This window comes from Salmo salar, chromosome 12 (assembly GCF_965601325.2).
Source record: "Salmo salar chromosome 12, fSalSal1, whole genome shotgun sequence".
Lineage (NCBI taxonomy): Eukaryota > Metazoa > Chordata > Actinopteri > Salmoniformes > Salmonidae > Salmo > Salmo salar.
In genome coordinates this window covers 75353137-75380854 of record NC_138302.1, presented here as the reverse complement: position 1 = coordinate 75380854, position 27718 = coordinate 75353137, and the positions used below count along the sequence as shown (strand labels likewise).

General features: G+C 42.0%; 2 protein-coding genes, 1 long non-coding RNA gene and 1 pseudogene across 3 annotated transcripts; 3 read left to right on the top strand and 1 right to left on the bottom strand.

The window, feature by feature from the left end:
* The first annotated feature begins 2798 nt into the window (after positions 1-2798).
* LOC106565936 (transcription factor HES-5-like) lies at positions 2799-9075 on the top strand (annotated as a pseudogene).
* A 7255-nt stretch (positions 9076-16330) lies between these two features.
* LOC106565955 (transcription factor HES-5-like) lies at positions 16331-17746 on the top strand. The gene is made up of 2 exons (XM_014133645.3): positions 16331-16445; positions 16561-17746. The coding sequence occupies exons 1-2, from the start codon at positions 16341-16343 to the stop codon at positions 16990-16992; spliced, it is 537 nt and encodes a 178-aa protein (XP_013989120.3). The 5' UTR covers positions 16331-16340; the 3' UTR covers positions 16993-17746.
* A 3275-nt stretch (positions 17747-21021) lies between these two features.
* On the bottom strand, positions 21022-22744 carry LOC123725634 (uncharacterized). Its single transcript, XR_006758177.2, has 2 exons — positions 21986-22744; positions 21022-21874 (listed from the first exon to the last, which is right to left on the bottom strand). It is a non-coding gene; the product is annotated as an uncharacterized LOC123725634 (long non-coding RNA).
* Positions 22745-23433: 689 nt separating this feature from the next.
* On the top strand, positions 23434-25356 carry LOC123725557 (uncharacterized). The gene is made up of 2 exons (XM_082959290.1): positions 23434-23697; positions 23872-25356. The coding sequence occupies exons 1-2, from the start codon at positions 23449-23451 to the stop codon at positions 24619-24621; spliced, it is 999 nt and encodes a 332-aa protein (XP_082815416.1). The 5' UTR covers positions 23434-23448; the 3' UTR covers positions 24622-25356.
* The last annotated feature ends 2362 nt before the right edge of the window (positions 25357-27718 follow it).

Genomic DNA, 27718 nt, shown 5'->3' with positions numbered 1-27718 from the left:
TGTCTGTCTGTCTGTCTGTCTGTCTGTCTGTCTGTCTGTCTGTCTGTCTGTCTGTCTGTCTGTCTGTCTGGCTGGCTGGCTGGCTGGCTGGCTGGCTGGCTGGCTGGCTGGCTGGCTGGCTGGCTACTGTTATCTTTCACTGTCTTTTTACTGTTAATTTCTTTACTTACCTATTGTTCACCTAATACCTTTTCAGCACTATTGGTTAGAGCCTGTAAGTAAGTATTTCACTGTAAGGTCTACACCTGTTGTATTCGGCGCACGTGACAAATAAACTTTGATTTGATTGAAGTTCCAAACTAGCTCTGGAAGCAAAGTCAGCACAAGAACTGTTCGTCGGGCTAGGTCCAGCCAGCCGGCCAGATAGATAGGTCCGGCCAGTCGGTCGGCCGGCCTGAGCGCTACAGTGCATTCGGAAAGTTTTCAGACCTAGCTATCTGGCCGACCGGCCCTGGATGTAGGTATTTAGGTTGGTCCGACCGGCAGGCTATCTACAAATAATGTCAGAATCAGACCCGCAGCTCGAACGTAACTATGTGTTTTCAGGTTTTTTAGGGTTTAAACAGAAGGCGCTATGAATTTCGACCCGGCTCTGACATGTGCGATGGCCTTTAAACAAGTTGGACAAAGTCAGTTTGGTGTCAGTATCAGTTTGGTGTCAGTAAACAGTGGCGGTTGGTGACGTTTAAGATGAGGGAGGACTCTCGTTTTTTTGCAAACAAGTGTTTCTATTGGACAAATTCAGGTATGTTTATCCCCATTTCGTTTGCTTCCATTTAAGAAACGTTTTGCAACAGAATCGGTGGAATGAATGCACCTCTAATCACGCATAAACACAGTTCACTTTCATAGCAACCACATTGTATTCCTTCTTGTATCTATGCGCTCTCCTCCTCTCACCTTTTCCCTCCACTTGTGGACTTCAATGCTCAACACATCAGCTATGCCAAACCAACTATTGTCTTTCTCTTTCAATGACTCACCACATTTGATGCACTGCAGTGTTAGCTAGCTGTAGCTTATGCTTTCAGTACAAGATTCATTCTCTGATCTTTTGATTGGGTGGACAACATGTCAGTTCATGCTGCAAGAGCACTGATAGGTTGGAGGATATCCTCTGGATGTTGTCATAATGACTTTGTAAGTCTATGGTAGGGGGTGAGAACCATGAGCCTCCTAGGTTTTGTATTGAAGGTAATGCACCAAAAAGACAGAAGCTAGCTGTCCTCCGGCTACACCATGGTGCTAACCTACAGAGTGCTGTTGAGGCTACTGTTGACCTTCATTGCAAAACAGTGTGTTTTAATAAATTATTTGGTGACGTGATTATATATAGTATAGTTTTATCTAAAAAGGATAACTTTTTAATGTTTCACCATTTTTATTTTTATGAAATTCATTGAGGTGGATTGTCCTCCCCTTCTTCCTCTGAGGACCCTCCACTGGTATGATGTCCTATTGACTGATGGCTGACTTGATGGCTAACTGTCCAATTGCATTATGATAAATTGTCATTGTCCAAGCAGGGATTTACCATCACCAAATGGACAGGTTGAAATCAACACTGAAAGGCAAACGAGCAGCATCACTATAGTCTCTAGACTGTTCCGAGTTCAATGTGGTGCTCCACTTGACCGTAGCTCGTTCAATCTGACTGCAGTGACAGTGCAAACAAGTAGGCCGGAATGAAGCCTGACTAGTAGGAGCTTCTGGGTCATAAAGATACATGTAATTTTTGACAGGGGTTATCGGGGGGAGGGGGCTATTCTATCTGCGTGTGGCGGTTCATGTAGTTTGACACATCCAAATTTCTCCCGTAGGATAACATTGGTTTACAGGTTATTGTCTAACTATGCTTCCGTGCAAGCGATTTGCAAAAATGATTTTTGCCACACATGCAGGGCCACTGATACTCCTCCAGATATCGATATGATGAGAGTACACGGTCCATTTCATATCTTAACAGGGAAGTGTGAACTTGCAATATATCATATGGCCAATGCCAATGTACCACATTGCAATTGGACAGCCATCAAGTTAGTCATCTCATTGCTTAAAATCATCAGAAACAGTCAAAGGACAAGACATTTAAATGCTATTTGTACAGTACAGTGTCCCAATTGTGGACTTTATTAGTCTAAGCCCTTTAACTGTGTGTTCAATTTGTGATGGCAAATGCCCATTGTAATATATGGACAGTGTACATTAGACATATGATATATTGCCAAAATTTGCAGTATGAAATGTTGGCACTGACAATATATAATTTGTCTAATGTACACTGTCTGTATCCAATATATTTAAGAAGTGATTTACCATCATATTTCCCTCATCAATCTACACACAATACCAAGAGTGTGCAAAGCTGTCATCAAGGCAAAGGGTGCCTACTTTGAAGAATCTCAAATATAAAATAAATTTTGATTTGTTTAACACTTTTTTGGTTACTACATGATTCCATATATGTTATTACATAGTGTTGATGTCTTCACTGTTATTCAACAAAGTAGAAAATAGTAAAAATAAAGAAAAACCCTTGAATGAGTAGGTGTGTCCAAACTTTTGACTGGAACTGCATGTTCCATCAACATTCATCTCTAGTAAAAAGCTTTGTGTGTAACGATGTGCGCTGAGAGTTGCGAAGCAAGTTCAGGGAGTGAGTGTTTTAATAAATTATTGAAACATAATACAAACAAGATACACGAACAACACACAGACAGGAAACGGGGAAGGAACCAAAGGGAGTGACATATATAGGGCAGGTAATCAAGGAAGTGATGGAGTCCAGGTGAGCGATGATGCGCAGGTGCGTGTAGCGATGGTGACAGGTGTGTGCTATAATGAGCAGCCTGGTGACCTAGGGGCCGGATAGGGAGCACACATGACATTGTGATAGTCTATTTCTTCATTGATAAATATTGTACTCATGAGTTTTATTCCCAAGGGCTTGTTGGGAACTGCTTGTGTAGAGATCAATAAGCATTTAACAAGGCACACTTGTTTATTGTTTATTTGAAGCTCTCTCAATGTGAAAAGTATGGGAAAGCTCTGGAGAGCAGTCAAAATACAGTGTCATTAGCATCATCAGTCCCACCAGAACTTTTGAGTCTCAGTGGAGGAATAGGCAAGATGGCGTAGCAGTTGGACGTTTGTTTGTCTTGTCCTGTCCCATGTATATATATTTTTCTTCTTATATATTTTCGGATATATTTTAAATATTTTTTTAAATCTCAATTTCCATCTACGGACTGAACATACTCTCCTACAACCTGCCGCACCCAATCTGGTACGGATTTGCTATTTTTTACACTTTAGAACCGGAACCCCCATCAGAAGCTAGCCAGCTAACTAGCTACTAGTCAGTTAACCACTGCTAGCGGTCATCACCGTTAAGTCGGACATCAGCCAGCCTCAGCCCCGGTCAATTCCTGCCAGTCTGCCCAGCGCGATATCAACCCAGAGCATATCGGACCTCTTTTTCTCTACCACATCTCCAGATTCCTACCGCAAGCTCCAAACCTTTACACCGGATCATCGCAGCTAGCTAGCTGCTATCCGAGTGGCTACTCCTGGCTAATGTCTCTGTCCCGAAGCTAGCCTGGAGCTAGCCTCGAGCTAGGCCCATCTCCCGGCTAGCTGAAGAGGTCCATCAGCCAATTCTTGGGCTATAATACCTATTTTGCCAATTGGCCTGGACCCTTTTACTGCCGACACGGAGCCCCACCAATCCATCACGACTGGTCTGCTGACGTAACCGTCTGAGGGGGTTTCAACAGGCTCTTCCATTGCGGCATCCCCCAAAGGCCCATCTGCTAGCCTGCTAGCCCCGGCCCGCTAGCTGTCTGAATCGCCGTGTCTCCAGCTCGCCTAGCTATTCACTGGACCCTATGATCACTCGACTACACATGCCTCTTCCCTAATGTCGATATGCCTTGTCTACTGCTGTTTTGGTTAGTGATTATTGTCTTAATTCACTAGACAGCCTCCAGCCCTGCTTAATATGCCTTAGCTAGCCCTTTTGTTACACCCCCAACACATGCAGTGACCTCACCTGGCTTAAATGGTGCCTCTAGAGACAAAACCTCTCTCATCATCACTCAATGCCAAGGTTTACCTCCACTGTATTCACATCCTACCATACCCTTGTCTGTACATTATGCCTTGAATCTATTCTTCCGCACCCAGAAATCTGCTCCCTTTACTCTCTGTTCAGAACGCACAAGACGACCAGTTCTTATAGCCTTTAGCCGTACCCTTATCCTACTCCCCCTCTGGTGATGTACAGGTTAACCCAGGCCCTGCAGCCCCTAGCTCCACTCCCATTCCCCAGGCGCTCTCTTTTGTTGACTTCTGTAACCGTAAAAGCCTTGGTTTCATGCATGTTAACATTAGAAGCCTCCTCCCTAAGTTTGTTTTATTCAATGCTTTAGCACACTCTGCCAACCCAGATGTCCTAACCGTGTCTGAATCCTGGCTTAGGAAGGCCACCAAAAATCCTGACATTTCCATCCCTAACTATAACATTTTCCGACAAGATACAACTGCCAAAGGGTGCGGACTTGCAATCTACTGCAGAGATAGCATGAAGAGTTCTGTCATACTATCCCGGTCTGTGTCCAAACAATTTAAGCTTCTACTTCTACAAAAAAATGCACCTTTCCAGAAACAAGTCTCTCACCACTGCTGCTTGTTATAGACCCCCTTCAGCCCCCAGCTGTGCCCTGGACACCATATGTGAATTGATCGCCCCCCATCTATCTTCAGAGTTCGTACTGTTAGGTGACCTAAACTGGGACATGCTTAACACCCCGGCCGTCCTACAATCTAAGCTAGATGCCCTCAATCTCACAGAAATTATCAAGGAACCTACCAGGTACAACCCTAAATCCATAACCATGGGCACCCTCTTAGATATCATCCTGAACAACTTGCCCTCTAAATACACCTCTACTGTCTTCAACCAGGATCTCAGCGATAATTGCCTCATTGCCTTTGTGCGTAATGGGTCCGTGGTCAAACGACCACCCCTCATCACTGTCAAACCCTCACTAAAACACTTCAGCGAGCAGGCCTTTCTAATCGAACTGGCCCGGGTATCCTGGAAGGATATTGTCCTCATCCCATCAGTAGAGGATGCCTGGTTGCTCTTTAAAATTGCTTTCCTCACCATCTTAAATATCAAATCAAAGTTTTTGTCACGTGGGCCGAATACAACAGGTGTAGACCTTACAGTGAAATGCTTACTTACAGGCTCTAACCAATAGTGCAAAAAAGGTGTTAGGTGAACAATAGGTAAGTAAAGAAATAAAACAACAGTAAAAAGACAGGCTATATACAGTAAGACAGGCTATATACAGTAAGCATGCCCCATAAAAAAACTGTAAAACTGTAAAATTGTAAAACTAAGAACAGATATAGCCCTTGGTTCACCCCAGACTTGACTGCCCTTGACCAGCACAAAAACATCATCTGGCGTTCTGCATTAGCATCGATTAGCCCCTGCGATTTGCAACATTTCAGGGAACTAAAAAGTCAGGAACCAATATACTCAGTCAGTTAGGAAAACTAAGGCTAGCTTTTTCAAACAGAAATTTGCATTCTCTAGCACCAACTCCAAAACGTTTTGGGACACTGTAAAGTCCATGAAGAATAAGAGCACCTCCTCCCAGCTGCCCACTGCACCGAGGATAGGAAACACTGTCACCACCGATAAATCTACGATAATCGATCATTTCAATAAGAATTTTTCTACTGCTGGCCATGCTTTCCACCTGGCTACCTCTACCCCGGCAAACATCTCAGCACCCCTGCAGCAACTTGCCCAAGCCCCCCCCTGCTTCTCCTTCACCCAAATCTAGACAGCTGATGTTCTGAAAGAGCTGCAAAATCTGGATCCCTAAAAATCAGCTGGGCTAGACAATCTGGACCCTCTCTTTCTAAAATGATCCGCTGAAATTGTTGCAACCCCTATTACCAGCCTAATCAACCTCTCTTTTGTATCGTCTGAGATCCCCAAAGATTGGAAAGCTGCCGCGGTCATCCCCCTCTTCAAAGGGGAGACACTCTAGACTCAAACTGTTGACCTACGTATAACCATCCTGCCCTTCCTTTCTAAAATCTTCGAAAGCCAAGTTAACAAACAGATCACCGACCATTTCGAATCCCAACTGTACCTTCTTCACTATGCAATCTGGTTTCCGAGCTGGTCATGGGTGCACCTTAGCCACGCTCAAGGTCCTAAATTATATCATAACTGCCATCAATAAAAGACAGTACTGTGCAGCCATCTTCATAGACCTGGCCAAGGCTTTTGACTCTGTCAATCACCGTATTCTTATCGGCAGACTCAACAGCCTTGGTTTCTCAAATGACTGCCTCGCCTGGTTCACCAACTACTTCTCAGATAGAGTTCAGTGTGACAAATCGGAGGGCCTGTTGTCCGGACCTCTGGCAGTCTCTATGGGGGTGCCACAGGGTTCAAATCTCGGGCCGACTCTTTTCTCTGTACATATCAATGATGTCGCTCTTGCTGCTTGTGATTCTCTGATCCACCTCTACACAGACAACACCATTCTGTATACATCTGGCCCTTCTTTGGACACTGTGCTAACAAACCTCCAAACGAGCTTCAAATCCATACAACACTCCTTCCGAGGCCTCCAACTGCTTTTAAATGCAAGTAAAACTAAGTGCATGCTCTTCAACCGATTGCTGCCCGCACCCTCCCGCCCGACTAGCATCACTACTCTGGACGGTTCTGACTTAGAATATGTGGACAACTACAAATACCTAGGTATCTGGTGAGACTGTAAACTCTCCTTCCAGACTCACATTAAGCATCTCCAATCAAAAATTAAATCTAGAATCGGCTTCCTATTTCGCAACAAAGCATCCTTCACTCATGCTGCCACATACCCTCGTAAAACTGACTATCCTACCAATCCTTGACTTCGGAGATGTCATTAACAAAATAGCCTCCAGCACTCTACTCAGCAAATTGGATGCAGTCAATCACAGTGCCATCCGTTTTGTCACAAAAGCCACATATACTACCCATCACTGCGACCTGTATGCTCTTGTTGGCTGGCCCTCACTACATATTCGTGGCCAAACTGGCTCCAGGTCATCTATAAGTCTATGCTAGGTAAAGCCCCGCCTTATCTCAGCTCACTGGTCACCATAGCAACACCCACCCGTAGCACACGCTCCAGCAGGTATATTTCACTGGTCACCCCCAAAGCCAACACTTCCTTCGGCCGCCTTTCCATCCAGTTCTCTGCTGCAAATGACTGGAACGAATTGCAAAAATCACTGAAGCTGGAGTCTTATATCTCCCTCTCTAACTTTAAAAATCAGCTGTCAGAGCAGCTTACCGATTACTGTACTTGTATACAGACACTCTGTAAATAGCACACCCAACTACCTCACCCCTATATTGTTACTTATCCTCTTGCTCTTTTGCACCCCAGTATCTCTACTTGCACATCATCATCTGCACATCTATCACTCCAGTGTTAATGCTAAATTGTAATTATTTCACCTCCATGGCCTATTTATTGCCTTACCTCCCTACTCTTCTACATTTGCACACACTGTACATAGATTTTTCTATTGTGTTATTGACTGTACGTTTGTTTATGTGTAACTCTGTTGTTGTTTGTGTCGCACTGCTTTGCTTTATCTTGGCCAGGTCGCAGTTGTAAATGAGAACTTGTCTTTAACTGGCCTACCTGGTTAAATAAAGGTGAAATAAAATTTAAAAAATTAAGTTGCACTGAAACTGCATTGTTGGTTAGGGGCGCGCAAGTAAGCGTTTCACTGTAAGGTCTACACCTGTTGTATTCGGAGCATGTGACTAATACAATTTTATTTGATTTGATGTTATGTTTTGGACATGATAGATACATTTATAAAGCAGTAAAAAAGAAAATTAATATTCTCTGAATCATCTGAACTGCTAGACATTAAAATATTTTAACGTTTTGGCAGTTATAATAGGGGAAATCAAGAAATCGGTTATATTGACTTATTAAATTTGACTAATTAGGCAATACGAGCAAAATTATTAGGAAAAAAAATTATTAGGAAACACTACGTTTTATTGGAAAGTATTTGAGTCATTCTCACATGTGTAAATTGTGATGATGAGCGTGTGCTCTGTCAATGTCATTGATCCCAACATCAGATCTGGGAGTCACCACTTTCCCAGATTCACACAGCGCCCTGTGAGTCACTCTCCATCACCCCCCACCCCTCCACCTGTTCCCCTGAGATGTGACCATTGTCCCCCAGTAATAAGAACACTGAGCATGTGGCAGCTCCACATTCCTCATTGTCCTCCCAAGCTCACCCATTGGATACAGACTGTGAGAATCTCCAACAAGCCCAAGAGCCCACATATTCATATGCAGATTTGGGACTATATATAGGAGAGATGAAACCAGTAGAAATCAGATTATCTCTACACAAAGACCTCTACAACACAGCGATCCAGCCACGACACCTTCAATCACTTCAGCAATGTTCTACTCTAAGAACCACCTGACTCTGACCAACAAGGTAAAGTGAGATTTAAATTCAAGGAAATTAATATAATTAGACAGATTTTTTATGTGTTTCATTAATGTTATATATCAGAATAAGGTTATTAATGACCCTCCTTCTCTTCTTGCAGCTAAGAAAGCCAGTGCTGAAATTACAGAGATTGTAACAACAGCAGCATTGAGCAGCTCAAATCTTCCCTGTTTCCAGAGATCCTCAACAAGCAGCCTGACTCCAAGCTGGAGAAAGCCGACATCCTGGAGATGACAGTTTGCTTCCTAAGAGGACAGCAACAGTATCAACCAGTGAGTTCCTTCTCCTGCTCAGCACCTGTCAATCACGGTTACTCCAGCTGTATCCAAGAGATTGTCCACTTCCTGTCCAAGGATGAGGTGATGACAGAGTCCCAGAGAAGACTGCTGAGCCACTTCCAGAGCCTGCAGCCATCCTCTGATAAGAACCAGCTCAGCTCCCAAACCCAGCATCAGCAAAGACAAGAGTCCAGTCAACAGCGCCCTCTGGAGGTCCTGGTAGAGTCCTACAGACTTAAAAGCTCCACTCAGACAAAGACAATGGACCATGTTGGTCTAACATTAATGGACAGTAATGAGAATAGGAAGAGACAATCTTCTCCTTCTGCAGAAAATGTCAAAGTTCTAATTTGATTGTGTTAATTATTTTTTCATGAATATGTGAAAAAGCCTTCCTAATGAAAGTTCATATTGATATCATCACTTTTCATTTAACATGAGTATTATGTAAAGTTATTTTTACTTTGTAAGAGGAAATTCCTCCATCTGCTAAGGATGGTTTATATTGTTGACTGTTCATTATAATCTATTTATTACCCACATTGGGTGAGATAGCAAAGAATGTTTAAATTCTTTAATTGTGCAACAATATCCTTCTGTTAATGAATTTCAGAAAATATATTCTTGTTGACGACTTAAAAATCTTTAATTGATTTGCTTGATATCCAAGCCTGGTTTTTGTGATGAACTACCAATTTGTGTTGGTTTGTATTACAATTTTTTAATTCTCGTATATTGAGATATCTAACATATGTCTGCTTTGTTTTTAAAGCTCCATTTGTCAATGTTTCTTCTATGAATATTTAATATAACCCACACTCTATGATGAGTGCCTGTGTGACTTGAAGCTGTTTTCTCGCAATTGTAGTGATGCTTAATCACAAAGTTTAAGTTCTTAACAATTAAGAAACGTATTCTCTATATGAAAATAAATACAATCTTGAAATGTATCTGATTGTTTGTGGTCTATTAAAATCCTATACTTTGCGTTAGAGTCTGAGTACTGGTCATTCGACACCGTAAAGTATTAGATCCTGGGAAATAAAGATTCAAATGGTTTATGTCATTAATGTCAGATTGTCCAATATGTATTTCATATTCTGTGTGAATGAATTTAGATGAGCGTTTAGAGGTATGAGACATGTATCACTAATACCTCTGAAATTATTATCAATTTATGATGATCAATTTTTACAATCAAATACAGTAAAGGCGCCTGCATACTAGGTGGGTTCAGTTTGCTCCTACCAGAACTTGGCTAGGCGAAGCGAACCTTCGTAAGAACAACGAGAAAAAAGCGCCAATATTACTCTTTGTCTCTCCTGAGATGCGGAAGCAACCACTATACATTTCCTCAAAATAGTACAAATTAATTTAAGACAAATCAGGAAATCTGTAATACATTTTTGACGTCGCGCAATTTTACATTTAACTAAGATGTTTGGTGCAGTATTTCTGAAATGAAAACATTTGCATGAAAACTAGTCGCCTCTCAAGTGGAAATATGAGCATGAAAACTAGTTGTCTATAGTTGAATGACAACAAACACTATTGAAGAATTCAGTCCATAGTTCCCGCCCCTACTAGAAGGACTGTTGACCAATCACTGACGAAGGGGTGTAGACTTCGGCTACCGAAAATTGACTTGCTTCAAGAAACATTTTTTTGGTACGCTAACAGACAAAAATAGCCCATGCGGAACACCAAAACAAACAGAAACGGCACAAATATATGTGCAAACTGTTGCAACTGTGAAGCATGCGACAGGCTTAATGCCGTGTTCACGTGCTAGTCGTAACTACAAAACGCGGAAATGTATGACTCGCTAATAGGTTGTAGCATAGCCGCGGGAAGTATTCTTTGGGGGGGGCTGGACTAATCTTTTTGCCAGCGCTGATGTATATGTCAGTACACTAATACAGGACTATTAAAGGCCCAGTGCACTACTTTTGTAATATCAATGTTTAAAAAACAAAAATATTAATATATATATTTATTTATTCTGATTTTTCTGGGGAATTTTTCAGCACCCCTGCTTCCCGTGGCTAATAGTTGTAGTTAAACACGTGGCGCGTTCGACCAGTTAGTAAGTCGTACGAGTTTCGTAGTTCCTACATGCAAGTGGACGACGGCATTATTGTGACAGAGCATTTGTCTACGTTGGTGGTTGACAGCAAGCACAGAAGAGTGACTTTAGTTTACAGAAAAAGGAGACACTCATATTACTGAAACTTATACTACTTTCCTACTCAACATTTTTCCTACATTTTATACTGAGCATGCTTTACACATTAGTGCTTCATTGTGCAATGTCATTTCAAAAATCTAAATTAATTTTATATTGAAAAGTCTGTTCTGCATTGTTCCATAGATTACAGGTGTTCTGTATCTTGAGTTGGCTAATATGTTGATGCTAGGTAGATTTTTGGGGTGTCTTATAAAAATAAAGCTTCTTGATAACCTCGTTTTATCATAGTCAGGTGGGCAGACAGACACAGAGTAGCCTTCTTTGTCTGGGATTGGACTCAACTGCATAGCTAATGGTATGAATAATAAGACACACTTATATTGTTCTTCCATTGAAAGCAAATCAGTGAATGGAGAAAGTGTGGGAAACCCAGGAAAACTCACTCACAGAGCCTCTTTGGGACAATAGACTCAGACCCCTACCTACTGGTGTCAAGGGATAGGGAGAGGAATTTTGTTTACATCATTTCCCAAACCAAAGACATTAATAAAAAAGTGTCTGGCAAAAATAACTACATGTCATAGTCTTATTTTTAAATATAGCCTTTTGTTAAAGTTCCTATTCTAATAAAAAGGTCAATAATAATTTGCCATATGGGAAACAGGATTTTGAATGAAACTTGTTTATTCTTTTATAGGCTACCAAGAGTATTTCCAAATCATCAATTAGTCCAAATATTTGTATTACCACCTCCTTGATTGAAAAACAAACTTTACCACTAAGGAATTGATGGGCAATGAATTAGCATTTAACAATGCACACTCTATTGTTTCATGGAATCTCTCTCAATGGGCAGAGTGTGGGAAAGCTCTGGAGAGCAGAGTCACAGTTCAGTGTCATTAGTGTCATCATCATCAGTCCCACCAGCACCTGACTGTCTGGGGAACACTCAGAGACAGTGAGGAATAGGCACACTTACAGAGGGGAATTAAAAAAGGATTTGCCTATTTGGTTGAGTATGTTTTTGGAACTATCCTTATGGAAGAAAATCTAACATGTAATATAATCTTATTATTTTAAATCCTAATTTGTAATGACATGACATTTTGACGTTAATAAAACCTAGCTATTGCCTAGGAGGAAAAAAATCTGTATCATCTTAAATGCCATTTAGAAAACAGAAAGAATTGCAGACATTGACTTGGACTAACTTGGATGCAGAAAGATAAAGATGTATATATATATATATATATATACACACAGTTGAAGTTGGAAGTTTACTTACACTTAGGTTGGAGTCATTAAAATACATTTTTCAACCACTCCACAAGTTTCTTGTTAACAAACTATAGTTTGGGAAGTCAGTTAGGACATCTACTTTGTGCCCGAGACAAGTAATTTTTCCAAAAATTGTTTACAGACAGATTATTTCACTGATAATTCACTGTATCACAATTCCAGTGGGTCAGAAGTTTATATACACTAAGTTGACTGTGCCTTTAAACAGCTTGGAAAATTCCAGAAAATGATGTCATGGCTTTAGAAGCTTCTGCTAGGCTAATTGACATCATTTGAGTCAATTGGAGGTGTTCCTGTGGATTTATTTCAAGGCCTACCTTCAAACTCAGTGCCTCTTTGCTTGACATCATGGGAAAATCAAAAGAAATCAGCCAAGACCTCAGAAAAAAAAATTGCAGACCTCCACAAGTCTACTTCATCCTTGGGAGCAATTTCCAAACACCTGAAGGTACCACGTTCATCTGTACTAACAATAGTATGCAACTATAAACACCATGGGACCAAGCAGCTGTCATACCGCTCAGGAAGGAGACGCGTTCTGTCTCCTAGAGATGAACGTACTTTGGTGTGAAAAGTGCAAATCAATCCCAGAACATCAGCAAAGGACCTTGTGAAGATTGTGGAGGAAACAGATACAAAAGTATCAATATCCACAGTAAAACAAGTCCTATATCGACATAACCTGAAAGGCCGCTCAGCAAGGAAGAAGCCACTGCTCCAAAACATCCATAAAAAAGCCAGTCTACGGCTTGCAACTGCACATGGGGACAAAGATATTACTATTTGCAGAAATGTCCTCTGGTCTGATGAAACAAAAATAGAACTGTTTGGCCATAGTGACCATCGTTATGTTTGGAGGAAAAAGGGGGAGACTTGCAAGCTGAAGAACACCATCCCAACCGTGAAGAACGGGGATGGCAACATCATGTTGTGGAGGTGCTTTGCTGCAGGAGGGACTGGTGCACTTCACAAAATAGATGACATCATGAGGATGGAAAGTTACTATATTGAAGCAACATCTCAAGACATCAGTCAGGAAGTTAAAGCTTGGTCGCAAATGGGTCTTCCAAATGGACAATGACCCCAAGCATACTTCCAAAGTTGTGGCAAAATGGCTTAAGTACAACAAAGTCAAGGTATTGGAGTGGCCATCACAAAGCCCTGACCTCAATCCTATAGAAAGTTTGTGGGCAGAACTGAAAAAAACGTTTGTGAGCAAGGAGGCCTACAAACCTGACTCAGTTACACCAGCTCTATCAGGAGGAATGGGCCATAATTCACCCAACTTATTGTGGGAAGCTTGTGGAAGGCTACACAAAACGTTTGACCCAAGTTAAACAGTTTAAAGGCAATGCTATCAAATACGAATTGAGTGTATGTAAACTTCTGACCCACTGGGAATGTGATGAAAGAAATAAAAGCTGAAATAAATCATTATCTCTACTATATTCTGACATTTCACATTCTTCAAATAAAGTGGTGATCCTAACTGACCTAAGACAGGGAATTTTTACTTGGATTAAATGTCAGGAATTGAGAAAAACTGAGTATAAATGTATTTGGCTAAGGTATATATATATATATATATATATATATATATACCTTAGCCAAGTACATTTAAACCCAAATACATTTATACATTTTAGCCAAATACATTTAAACAGTACGTTTAAACAGTATATATATATATATATATATATATATATATATATATATATATATATATATATATATATATATATATATATTTAAACAGTATTTATATATATATCATCACATTCATCACATTCCCAGTGGGTCAGAAGTTTACATACCCTCAATTCATATTTGATAGCATTGCCTTTAAACTGTTTAACCTGGGTCAAACGTTTTGTGTAGCCTTCAACAAGCTTCCCACAATAAGTTGGGTATATATATATATATACCTGTACCCATAAGAGTATGTGTTGAATCAGCCAGTATAGGAGTTTCCCTCCAGATTCCAGATGGTCTGTGACGTCAGGCTGTGTCTATAGTACAACACAGAGCCAATAGCCGTCACTAATGGTCCACTGAGCAGCTTTTGTAGTGCATTGATCACAGCACACAGGAGTCAGTGTGGGAAACTCAGCTCTCTACTCACACTGACCAGTAGCTCCAAGACAGAGGACACATCTGCTGCATCTGGACTTTCAAAGCTGGAAGTGTATTCCCTCAAATCTGAATAATAGGAACAGTATTGCAACATAACTTCTCTCAAATATTTAGGAGAAATTATGTTGAAGTCACACCAGTATTGATCTATGTGTTGCTCATATTGCTATTTTCTCTGTCTTCTATAAGAATGTATCCCATTACGCTGATTATGTTGATTTGTAGCATGAACAATTATGAATTAATCTCAAAAGTGTTACAACTTTTTAGGGATGAAGCAAACAATCTAAAATACTACATTTGCACAGAATTTTGAAACAGCACTTCTTTTATTCAAATCAAGAGGTCACATTCATAATGCAGTCATCAAATATTTTCTTTATTTAACTAGGCAAGTCAGTTAAGGACAAATCCTTATTTGCAATGACAGCCTACCAGATTAACTGCCTTGTTCAGGGGCAGAACAACAGATTTTTACCTTGTCAGCTCGGGGAATCGATTCAGCAACCTTTCGGTTACTGGCCCAATGCTCTAACCACTAGGCTACCTGCCACCCCGCTATTTAAATATGATACGGTAGGCTAGGAATCCTGCAATAAAATGCATTATTGGAGATGATCGTGGACTTCAGGAAACAGCAGAGGGAGCACCCCCCTCCCCTCCTCCCCCTCCTCCTCCAATCCACATCGATGGGACCGCAGTGGAGAAGGTGGAAAGCTTCAAGTTCCTTGGCGTACACATCACTGACAAACTTAAATGGTCCACCCACATAAACAGTGTAGTGAAGAAGGCACAACAGCCCACAACCGCAAAGCTCTCCAGAGGGTGGTGCGGTCTGCCCAACGCAATACCGGGGGAAAACTTCCCACCCTCCTGGACATCTACAGCACCCGATGCCATAGGAAGGCCTAAAAGATCATCAAGGACATCAACCACCCGAGCCACTGCCTGTTCACCCCGCTATCATCCAGAAGGCGAGGTCAGTACAGGTGTATCAAAGCTGGGACAGAGAAACTGAAAAACAGTTATTGCATCACCCATCTCATGTATATACTGCATTGTATTCTATTCTACACCACTGACTGTTAAAAAGCCATCTCCAGCACATCAGAGGCTGCTGCCTATAGACATAGATTAGGAATCACTGGCCACTTTAAGGAAATGAAACACTAGACACTTTAGTGTCTCTGTATCTTGCGTTACTCATCTCATATGTGTAAACTGTACTCTATACTATTCTATGGTATCTTAGTCACTTTAATTGTGTGTAAATATTGCATCATCCATCTCATATGTATATACTGTATTCTATACTATACCACTATATCTTAGTCCAATGCCGCTCTGACATATATGTATATATTCTTCATCCATTCCTTACTTAGATGTACGTGTATTTTGGGTATATGTTGTGAAAGTGTTAGATATTACTTGTTAGATATTACTGCACTGTCGGAGTTAAAAGCACAAGCATTTTGCTACACCCACAATAACATCTGCTAAACACGTGTATGTGACCAATACATTTGATTTGATTGGAAAGCACTGTAAATTCTTATGCAGAATATGTGTGTCAGTCCCAAATGTGTACGTTGTGTTGATGAGTGTGTGCTCTGTCTGTGTCATTTATCCCAACGTTAAGCATTAGATCTGGGGGTCACCAGTTTCCCAGATTCACACAGCGCTCCGTGAGTCACTCTCCATCACCCCCCACATGTTCCCCTGAGACGTGACCATTGTCCCCCAGCATTAAGAACCCAAGCACCCCCATTGGCTACAGACTGAGAAACTCCAACAAGCCCAGGACCCACATATTCATATGCAGATTTGGGACTATAAATAGGAGAGAAGAAGCCAGTAGAAATCAGATGTTTTCTACACAGAGGCCTTTACAGCACAGAGATCCAGCCATGGCACCTTCAATCACTTCAGCAATGATCTACTCTAAGAATCACCTGACTCTGACCAACAAGGTAAACTGAGATTACAATTTGCTTTATGACTTTTTTCTTGAAAATAGTTGTCATCATTTTATCTCACCTCTAATACATTCTAGAATAATGTTATTAAAGACTCTCCTTCTTGCAGCTAAGAAAGCCAGTGGTGGAGAAGTTACGCAGAGATCGTATCAACAGCAGCCTTGAGAAGCTCAAGTCTCTCCTGGGTCCAGAGATCCTCAATCAGCAGCCTGACTCCAAGCTGGAGAAAGCCGACATCCTAGAGATGACAGTTTGCTTCCTGAAACGACAGCAACAGTATCAACCACTGAGCTCCTCCTCCTGCTCAGCACCTGACAATCAGGGTTACTCCAGGTGTGTCCAAGAGATTGTGCACTTCCTGTCCAAGGATGAGGTGAAGACACACTCCCAGAGAAGACTGCTGATCCACTTCCAGAGCCTGCAGCCATCCTCTGATAAGAACAGGAGGGAGAGTGACCTGCTTCAGTTGAGCACCCCAGCCCAGCACAGCATGAGCAAAGAGAAGGGTCCAGTCAACAGGGCCCTATGGAGGCCCTGGTAGAGCCTTACAGACTGGAGCTTCATTCTCATGCAGGATATTTCCCAGTTCTTATTACAGAGGAGTTCATCCACATTTTCTGCATTTGCAGGAGTTTATTACATCTTGTGTAATGAAAAAATGCATTGAACAATATCAGTATTTGAATCTTCCTCTCTTGACTACAAGAGGATCAATAGCATATTCTGTTTTATATTTCATTTCTATGAAGTGAATATACTGTGTATTGTTCCCTGTGGGAAAGTTTTAATCATTTATGAAATAGTGTTCACTGTCTTTCTAGCGGAAAGATTGTGAGTGAATAATGTTCATTCCTATTTGTACTGTTTTGATATCGAAATTGAATATCTTAATGGCAAAACATACAAACAGTATCAGACATCATTACATTTATGTAGATGCTATTATCCAGACCAACTTACAGTAGTGATTGCATACATTTTCTTCTCCGTACTTGTCCCCTGTGGGAATTGAACCCACAACACTGGCGTTGCAAGCATCATGCTATACCAACTGAGCTACACGGAACATAATTGCTTTCCCTTGAAAATTATATCAGCATTTTAGACAGAATAATACTTCCTCTCAATGGTGAGAGGAGTTAAAACGTGTAGACGTACTGGTTTGTATCGCTATGTGAGTGTATCCGTATTCCTCGCCTTCTGAGAAGGTATTGTAAAGATTGAAAACATGTTTTCAAAATGAATGTAAATCTTCAAATCAAGTCGATGCGAATAAAAACAATCATCGAAAACAATTAATGTTTGTTTGATTCATTACACTCCGTTGAAATGTGAAATGTCTAAATCTTTCTAATTAAACTGGTTTCCAGATATAGTACAGTAGCCTACGTATGTCTACCTAAACGGCTTTCATAATTCATAACAAAACAATCATACCATACTAACTGCCAAAATGTCTCCAAAACGTCAACATTCAAAGGCCTATTTATTTTTCTGCAACAACACGCGCACTCATGACACATTGTAGCCTATGTAAGTGTCAGTGACTTCTAGGCCTTGTCAATTAAGATGACTTGAGACAAAACAAACTCGGTTTAACTTAATGTGTTCTGCTGCTGAATCTGCCTCTCACCAGTGAGAGACAAACATGACAGATACAACTCAAAAGTTGCCAATTACCTAGGCCTACCTAAGTATTCAAATTGACTGAGTTCAAGAGATTACGAAATCAGGTAGTTTGATGTGCAATTCATTTAAAATTAAAACATTGATAAGAGACTCAAAATAAAATGTAAAAGTTTAAAAAAACTGCTCGAGGGGACTTTTTCATCATTAGTCACGTAGGAAACAAATTCATAGGCTGCCTTCTCATGAGTGATTATTAATTGAACTATGTTTACTTGAACATAGTTAATTGAACTATGTCAATTTGCTGGTCAGTAATTACTGCTAATGTAATTAATTATTTAATGTAGTATTAATAATGCAATAATTAGTAATGAATTAGTCATTAATGCCAGTTGTTACTATTAATAACTACTGATGGAAATTATGTCACAGTTAGTGCTTATCCTACATGTGGTTTCCTGCAGTGCCCTACTTAAAAGTGATGCACATAATACAAGATAATTAAGAGTCCTATTCTCTACCATTCCCTCCTAGGGCACTTCCCCCGATGGATTAAAGGAATTAACTGGTGTAAAAATATGGTGGACCACCAGTCCTTATATAAAGAAAACCAGACGGCATCGTTTTCAAATAAAAATAAATTACAATTATGGACAGCTAGAGACATGCACTCAGACATATTTTACAAACTAAGCATGTCTTTAGTGAGTCTGCCAGATCAGAGGCAGTAGGGATGACCAGGGATGTTCTCTGTTTAGTGAGTCTGCCAGATCAGAGGCAGTAGGGATGACCAGGGATGTTCTCTGTTTAGTGAGTCTACCAGATCAGAGGCAGTAGGGATGACCAGGGATGTTCTCTGTTTAGTGAGTCTGCCAGATCAGAGGCAGTAGGGATGACCAGGGATGTTCTCTTGATAAATGTGTGAATTAGGCAATTTTCCTGTCCTGCTAAGCATTCAATATTTAACGAGTACTTTTGGGTGTCAGGGAAAATGTATGGAGTAAAAAGTACATACTTTTCTTTAGGAATGTACTGAAGTAAAAATAAAAGTTGTTAAAAATGTGTCACGTCCTGACCAGCAGATGGAGCTGGTGTAGTAGTTTGGGGGTCAGGACGTGGCAGTCTGGTGTGTGTCTTGTGACTCCTGATCAGGAACAGCTGGGAATCGTTGTTCCTGATTGGGAGTCACATATGTAGGAGTTGTTTGTCACTGGGGTTTGTGGGGAATTGTTCTGTGTTGAGCCTATGCTTTGCCAGACTGTTGGCTGGCTGGCTGGCTGGCTGGCTGGCTGGCTGGCTGGCTGGCTGGCTGGCGGCTGGCTGGCTGGCTGGCTGGCTGGCTGGCTGGCTGGCTGGCTGGCTGGCTGGCTGGCTGGCTGGCTGGCTGGCTGGCTGGCTGGCTGGCTGGTTATTCTCATGGTTTGTTATTTTGGCATTCATTTTGATAGTGAATAAAAGTCAAGATGAGCCTGCACATACCTGCTGCGTTTTGGTCCTCTTCTCTCCAGTACGACATTTTTAAGGATGAGTACAACTTATTTTATGACAGAATTCCCCACCAACAAAGGACCAAGCAGCGGAAGAAGGCTGGCGAGGTAAGGGAGACCGAGAGGCACCCCCAATAATTTTTTAGGGGGGGGCACAAGGGCTGTTTGATGGGGCAAGAGCTGCCCGCCAGTCAACAGTCGTCGTCAGAGCTGCCCGCCAGTCAACAGTCGTCGTCAGAGCTGCCCGCCAGTCAACAGTCGTCGTCAGAGCTGCCCGCCAGTCAACAGTCGTCGTCAGAGCTGCCCGCCAGTCAACAGTCGTCGTCAGAGCTGCCCGCCAGTCAACAGTCGTCGTCAGAGCTGCCCGCCAGTCAACAGTCGTCGTCAGAGCTGCCCGCCAGTCAACAGTCATCGTCAGAGCTGCCCGCCAGTCAACAGTCGTCGTCAGAGCTGCCCGCCAGTCAACAGTCGTCGTCAGAGCTGCCCGCCAGTCAACAGTCGTCGTCAGAGCTGCCCGCCAGTCAACAGTCGTCGCCAGACTGCGCTGACCTGCCGGAGTGGCCAGACTGCGCTGACCTGCCGGAGTGGCCAGACTGCGCTGACCTGCCGGAGTGGCCAGACTGCGCTGACCTGCCGGAGTGGCCCGACTGCGCTGACCTGCCGGAGTGGCCCGACTGCCCTGACCTGGCCGGACTGCCCCGAGTGGCCCGACCGCCCCGACTTGCCCCGAGTGGCCCGACTGCCCCGAGTGGACAGACTGCCCCGACTGCCTGGAACGGCCTGCACCTGAGCCACCTCCAGGATAGGTGGGTTGGGGAGGGAGGGTGTAGCACAGTGCCGTCGTTGACGGCAGCCACCCTCCCTTCCCTCCCTTATGGTTTAGGGGTTAGTTTTTGTTGGGGTATTGGGGATTTTTCTTTTTCTTTTTTAGGTGCATTCTGGGGTCTGCACCTTGAGGGGGGGGGGGGGGGTACTGTCACGTCCTGACCAGCAGATGGAGCTGGTGTAGTAGTTTGGGGGTCAGGACGTGGCAGTCTGGTGTGTGTCTTGTGACTCCTGATCAGGAACAGCTGGGAATCGTTGTTCCTGATAGGGAGTCACATATGTAGGAGTTGTTTGTCACTGGGGTTTGTGGGGAATTGTTCTGTGTTGAGCCTATGCTTTGCCAGACTGTTTGTTGGTTGTTCGTTCATTCTCATGGTTTGTTATTTTGGCATTCATTTTGATAGTGAATAAAAGTCAAGATGAGCCTGCACATACCTGCTGCGTTTTGGTCCTCTTCTCTCCAGTACGACATTTTCAAGGATGAGTACAACTATTTTTATGACAAAATGTAAATAGTACATTACAGATACCCCCCAAAAACTACTTAAGTAGTACTTTCAAGTATTTTTACTTAAGTACTTTACACGATTGCAAATCAAAGATAGGAGGAATAGACCAAGAAAAGTATGTTGGATTTTGTCTGCAGTTTTATTAGCTGACAAAATCAGACAACAATATTAACAAGAATATAAATCCTCTTTGGGGCCTTAAGATAAAATAAACATTTACTTTATGTATTTTCATGCACAACAATGCACTGTTCCTTTACAGAAATAAAGGTATGCATGTGAATTTATTTTCTACCGTTATTTGAGGCAGCGTTTCACCTTGAACCGTATCTCAGGGTATTTAGTTAAGAATTTCACAAAGAATAAAGCAGTAAACCTCTGCTTATATAAATACATACAATGCATTTCAAATGCTTCTGCAACTTTACATTTCATGTAAAACAACAGAATAGGTTCCAGACAAATCTCTAACAGTCTGGTCCAAATAGGACAACCAGCCAATCACCATGGTGGGAATATTTTCCCTACGTAGATCTGGCGCTCTGATATATCCAAGCTGAATTTGCACATGAACAGTATATTGTGCTCTGTTCACCATAGGCTCAGTTCGTACCCGCTCCACAGGTTTGTATCTCATGCTGCAGTGATCATTTTGTCTCAGACCCTGGTCTCAGCCCAATATGTAACCCCTGACCTATAATCTCCCCATCCATGCATCTCTCTCAGTTCATTGTTCGAAGCAGAGTGGCACAATGTCCTCCTCTGGAGTAGGAAAGAGACGCAGCATGTCCCTGGAACATTTGGAATAACTGGTGGGTGACAGCAAGGCCTTCTTCGGAGTGAAAAAATACAGACTTCTCCAAAATAGGAGATATAGGAGATGTAGGGATCCTGTTCTGGAGATGTTCTATAATAGCTATCTTCAGTTTCTCCATACCACTGCTGCATTTCCTCTCCAACAGAGAGTTTACACCTGAAAAACAAGACAAGACAGTCATGAACACCTCTTCTCTCACACACTGTTTCTATTCATTTTAATAACTCATGACCTAAAGTATTTCAGTGTAATTTAACCTGATCTTACCTAATATGCTGATGCTTCATGTTCACGATGTGCAACTCGTCAATAAAGTAGAGATGATGGTCTTGGTAGGTCTTGCCCGAGAGTTAGTGTTGTTGTAGCTCCTCTGCTGTGCTGTGATGCTGCGGGTCTTGGGCCAGCTGATGCTCAGAGAGTCGTTGTTAGTGAGCTCTGCATCTCCACTCTCTATTTATGTGCTTACTTCTACGCTGTCTCACACTATGCAGCCAATCAGATGGTGGGACAATATTCAGTGGGAATAATAGCTGATTCCTCACAGGACAGGTGGGATGTTGTTCTTTATGCCATATGCCAAAGAGGTCTGCCACGTTAGTCACTGGGAAAGTGTCTGTGCCCATGTGTAATCAGAAATATCACGTTCCCATGTTGAGTAGTGATACAAATCATCAAATTGCAAATATAACAAATATGTTAGGATCACCAGTCTTTCTGTTCATTGCAACACATAGACACATCAAACAAAACACAACACACATCTTTATTTATAATATGGCCATTTTACGGGAGAAAAGTTATGATAAAGACAGTGTGCAGCACATAGGCGCTTGGATTATCTCTCTTTAGACTGATAGCCAACCATTAAGGCAAAATCATGACTTTAACCAAGATGCTGTATGCATGGGAATACTTCAATCCAATATTTTGCCACGTGAAGGTTTTGACTACGTAAATAGGCAAAATGATTCCAATATCCTAATGTGTCAATTATATCAAATTTGAACATGTATATACGATAAATTGAAATAAATCCATATCAGCAAGGTTGTTTGTTTGTTGTTTAAGAAGAAAAAATGTTTTGAAAATATTGTATTTGTACAAATAGAAATGACCGATCTGTTTGTTAATGGAAGAGTCTCTTTCTGAAGTGAATTATAACTGATCCAGATGGTTTGCCCTGTAAGCCACTCTCTGTCCCTGCATGGGAACAGCCAGTGTGTCTTTGTGAGAGCAGACACACTTCTATAGTGTCTCAGGGCTAGCAGGCTGCATAGAGAAGTCGGAGAAGCCGTGTGTCCCTGTGGCTCCCAGCTCCAGAGAGAGGAGAGCGTGTGACTGGGGCACGCTCAGCGTTGTGCAGAGAGCCAGCTGTGCTTTGGAGCTCAGAGGAGGGAAGTGTGCTGCCTGGGGCTTCTGGGAAACCTGAGTTCTGAATGGCCTCCAATCTGATCAGTACAATGTCACTGCGTCAAACATCTTTCAGTGAAAGCTACAATATTATGAGTACCAGTATTTCATAATGTGGTGTTTTAATGAATTTTTGTATGTTGTGATGATGAGCGTGTGCTCTGTCAGTGTCATTGATCCCAACATCAGGCAGCAGATCTGGGAGTCACCACTTTCCCAGATTCACACAGCGCTCTGTGAGTCACTCTCCATCACCCCCCACCCCTCCACCTGTTCCCCTGAGATGTGACCATTGTCCCCCAGTAATAAGAACACTGAGCATGTGGCAGCTCCACATTCCTCGTTGTCCTCCCAAGCTCACCCATTGGCTACAGACTGTGAGAATCTCAAACAAGCCCAAGACACACATATTCATATGCAGATTTGGGACTATATATAGGAGAGATGAAACCAGTAGAAATCAGATTATCTCTACACAAAGACCTCTACAACACAGAGATCCAGCCACGACACCTTCAATCACTTCAGCAATGATCTACTCTAAGAACCACCTGACTCTGACCAACAAGGTAAAGTGAGATTCATGTATGAAATGTGTGCATTCACTACTGTAAGTCGCTCTGGATAAGGTAAAGTGAGATTTAAATTCAAGGAAAGGAATTTTATTTGATAAATTTTTTTGTGTTTCATTAATTTCATATACCAGAATAAGGTTACTAATGACCCTCCTTCGCTTCTTGTAGCTAAGAAAGCCTGTGGTGGAGAAGTTGCGCAGAGATCAAATCAACAGCAGCATTGAGCACCTCAAGTCTTTCCTGGGTCCAGAGATCCTCAATCAGCAGCCTGACTCCAAGCTGGAGAAAGCAACCATCCTGGAGCTGACAGTTTGCTTCCTGAGACAACAACAACAGTACCAGCTAGTGAGCTCCTCCTCCTGCTCAGGACCTGTCAATCAGGGTTACTCCACATGTGTCCAAGAGATTGTGCACTTCCTGTCCAAGGATGAGGTGAAGAAACAGTCCCAGAGAAGACTGCTGAGCCACTTCCAGAGCCTGCAGCCATCCTCTGATAAGAACCAGAGGGAGAGTGACCTGCCTCAGCTGAGCTCCCTAGCCCAGCACAGCATCATGTGCATCAGCATGATTACTAGCTCTGAGGGTTCAGAGCTTGAGGTAGTCACCTCATACAAGTACTTGGGAGTATGGCTAGACAGTACACTGTCCTTCTCTCAGGACATATCAAAGCTGCAGGCTAAAGTTAAATCTAGACTTGGTTTCCTCTATCGTAATCGCTCCTCTTTCACCCCAGCTGCCAAACTAACCCTGATTCAGATGACCATCCTACCCATGCTAGATTACGGAGACATAATTTATGGATCAGCAGGTAAGGGTGCTCTCGTGCGGCTAGATGTTCTTTACCATTCGGCCATCAGATTTGCCACTAATGCTCCTTATAGGACACATCACAGCACTCTATACGCCTCTGTAAACTAGTCATCTCTGTTTTCCCATCGCAAGACCCATTGGTTGATGCTTATTTATGAAACCCTCTTAGGCCTCACTCCCACCTATCTGAGATATCTACTGCAGCCCTCATCCTCCACATACAACACCCGTTCTGCCAGTCACATTCTGTTAAACATCCCCAAAGCACACACATCCCTGGGTCGCTCATCTTTTCAGTTCGCTGCAGCTACGAGCTGCAACAAACACTCAAACTGGACAGTTTTATCTCAATCTCTTCATTCAAAGGCTCAATCATGGACACTCTTACTGACAGTTGTGGCTGTTTTGTGTGATGTATTGTTGTCTCTACCTTCTTGCCCTTTGTGCTGTTGTCTGTGCCCAGTAATGTTTGTACCATGTTTTGTGCTCCTACCATGTTGTGTTGCTACCATGTTGTCACTCTGGGATTAGCAATATTTGATCTGTTTTAAGATCATACCTTAGTTGTGAAATGTCATCCCTATTATAATTATAATGTGTATACTTCATATGAAAGAAAACTGTTCTGTCTTACTGTAAAACCTCTTGTTTATTTTAAACAATATGTTGTCTTTTATCAAGACAGTAATTGTGTATTATGTAGCCTACTACTGTCTTAGAGATAAGTTCTTGTTGTGATGTTTAATCACTTCATTTCTATTGAACTATTTAACTTAAATTAAGGCTTTCAATGATGTGAATCATTGAGTCAATCTGAATAAATACAGAAATTATAAAATTAAATCTTCTCATTTGTTACTCTATTCTACTCTTGACAAAGACAGCCTTCCATCCCAGTTACATTACTGATTTATGAAATTCCACATGGAGAACCAAAAAAGCCTACTATGACCCATTACTGTAAACAAGGATATTGAATACAACACTGAATACATATTCATTTGTACCTCCCTTGGTGCTTCATTCAAAATCTACCACGTAAGATAAAGGTTAAGAGACATTTTTATCCACACAGAATTGCATGATGTTAATTGTTTTAGTTCACATGTGAAATTGACTATAGCTAGATAATTAATCATAAATGCGAATTCCCCAGGAAGCATGACATATTTTTATTTTTTTACTGACGCACCTGTTTTATTTAAATGTATTATTTTGGGGGATAATCAGAATGTATTACAATTGCATATCAGTGTGTTTAGCTTGGTTATCAGGGATTCCAGGTGTTGGACCCAAACTGCTGCTGTCATCTTAGCTCTCTGAAAATGTAGGGCATCTATGCCACTCAAACTCAAAAGCTAATGTGATGTGTAATAAGACACACTTCTATTGTTCCTCCATTGAAAGCACAGAATGGAGAGAGTGTGGGAAACCCAGAAAAACTCACTCACAGAGCTCCTTTGGGACAATAGACTGGGACTTTCAGAGGTTAGAGGGTGTGTCTGGGTCTCTATGGGGAAATCATTGGCTCTATTGCTAATGATCCCATAAATGTTCAGTATTTGGGTCTTGGGTCTAGGCAGAAGACACCTACAATAAGGCCTAAGTACATAAGTAATGGCATAAAGCCATTTGTATGTGGGACATGGTTGAAATGTGCAATTTTGTTTCTGTACAGTACACAAACACACACTCAACTTGAATTGATTCTCTGTTTCTACGACAAATATTTAAATAATGAGCTTTACCCACAGGGGCTCGATGGGAACTGTTTGTTTAAAGCCTCCTTACGTTTATCACCACCCTGATCAACAAGTCCCTGCTGACCATAGAGGTGCCATCGATCTTCAAAACAGCTGCTGTCACCCCTTTACTGAAGAAACCCAACCTCAACCAGGACATCCTATCCAACTACAGGCCCATCTCCAACCTCCCCTTCCAAATCCTCAGAGATTATAGCATCAACTTCCACTGCTAGCCTGACGATACCCAGGTCTACATTAACACCAAACCTGACACCATCTCTGCCTTAGCAAAACTCAGCAACTGCCTAGAGGGCATCGGGGCATGGATGAAAGAGAACTTCCTCCAGTTGAACAGTAGCAAGTCTGAGGCTATGCTTATTGGGACACCCAAGCAGGTCACCAGTGCTGGAAACATCTGCCCTACAATCAATGGCCAGGCCATCTACCTGTCCTCTGTCATCTCCAACCTAGGAGTCTAGTTTGATCCTTCTCTGTCCTTCGATGCCCACATAAAACAAATATGTAAAACATAATTCCTGGGTTATACCATCACTCTCCCAGCCAGATGCAGAGAAACACATCCACGCCTTCATCTTCTCTCGGATCGACTACAGCAATGTACCATTTGGGGACCTCCTAGCCAAATTACTACAGAGGTGCCAACTTATCCAGAACAGTGCTGCCAGGGTCCTGACCAGGACCAAGAAGTCAGACCACATCACACCTATCCTGGCCTCCACTGGCTACCGGGCAACTACAGGATTGACTTCAAAATTCTCATGCTTTTATTTAAAGCCCTGAATGGATTGAGCCGCACATACAACAGTGATCACATCGCAATCAGTGAGCCAACTTGCAGTCTCCGGTCGAGCCACTTCCTACTGCTTCAAGTCACCAAGACACAACTTCGAACTGTAGAGGACAGAGTCTTCTGCTCCCTTGCCCCTCGCCTATGGAATGCTCTCCCTGACCATCTGAGAGCCGCTCTATCACTCAGAACTTTTAAAACCTACTTCTACAGACTGTCTTTTTCATAGTCCTAGTCCCAATCTAAAATATATTTAGCACCTAGCCCACTTTTGCTATTTTACCTGCCTTGATTCTAAATGTATGTTGTTTTAATTGTATATATAGTGAACAATAATATAAACGCAACATGCAACAATTTTAAAGATGTTACTGAGTCACAACATCCTGATCAACATCCTAATCAATTCCTATAAGGAAATCAGTCAATTGAAATAAATCAATTAAGCTCTAATCTATGGATTTCACATGACAGAATACAGATATGCATCTATTGGTCACAGATACCTTTTTTAAAAAAGTAGGGGTGTGGATCAGAAAACCAGTCCCTATCTGGTGTGCAGCGTGACACATCTCCATCACATATAGTTGATCAGGATGTTGATTGTGGCCTGTGGAATGTTGTCCCACTCCTCTTTGATGACTGTGCGAAG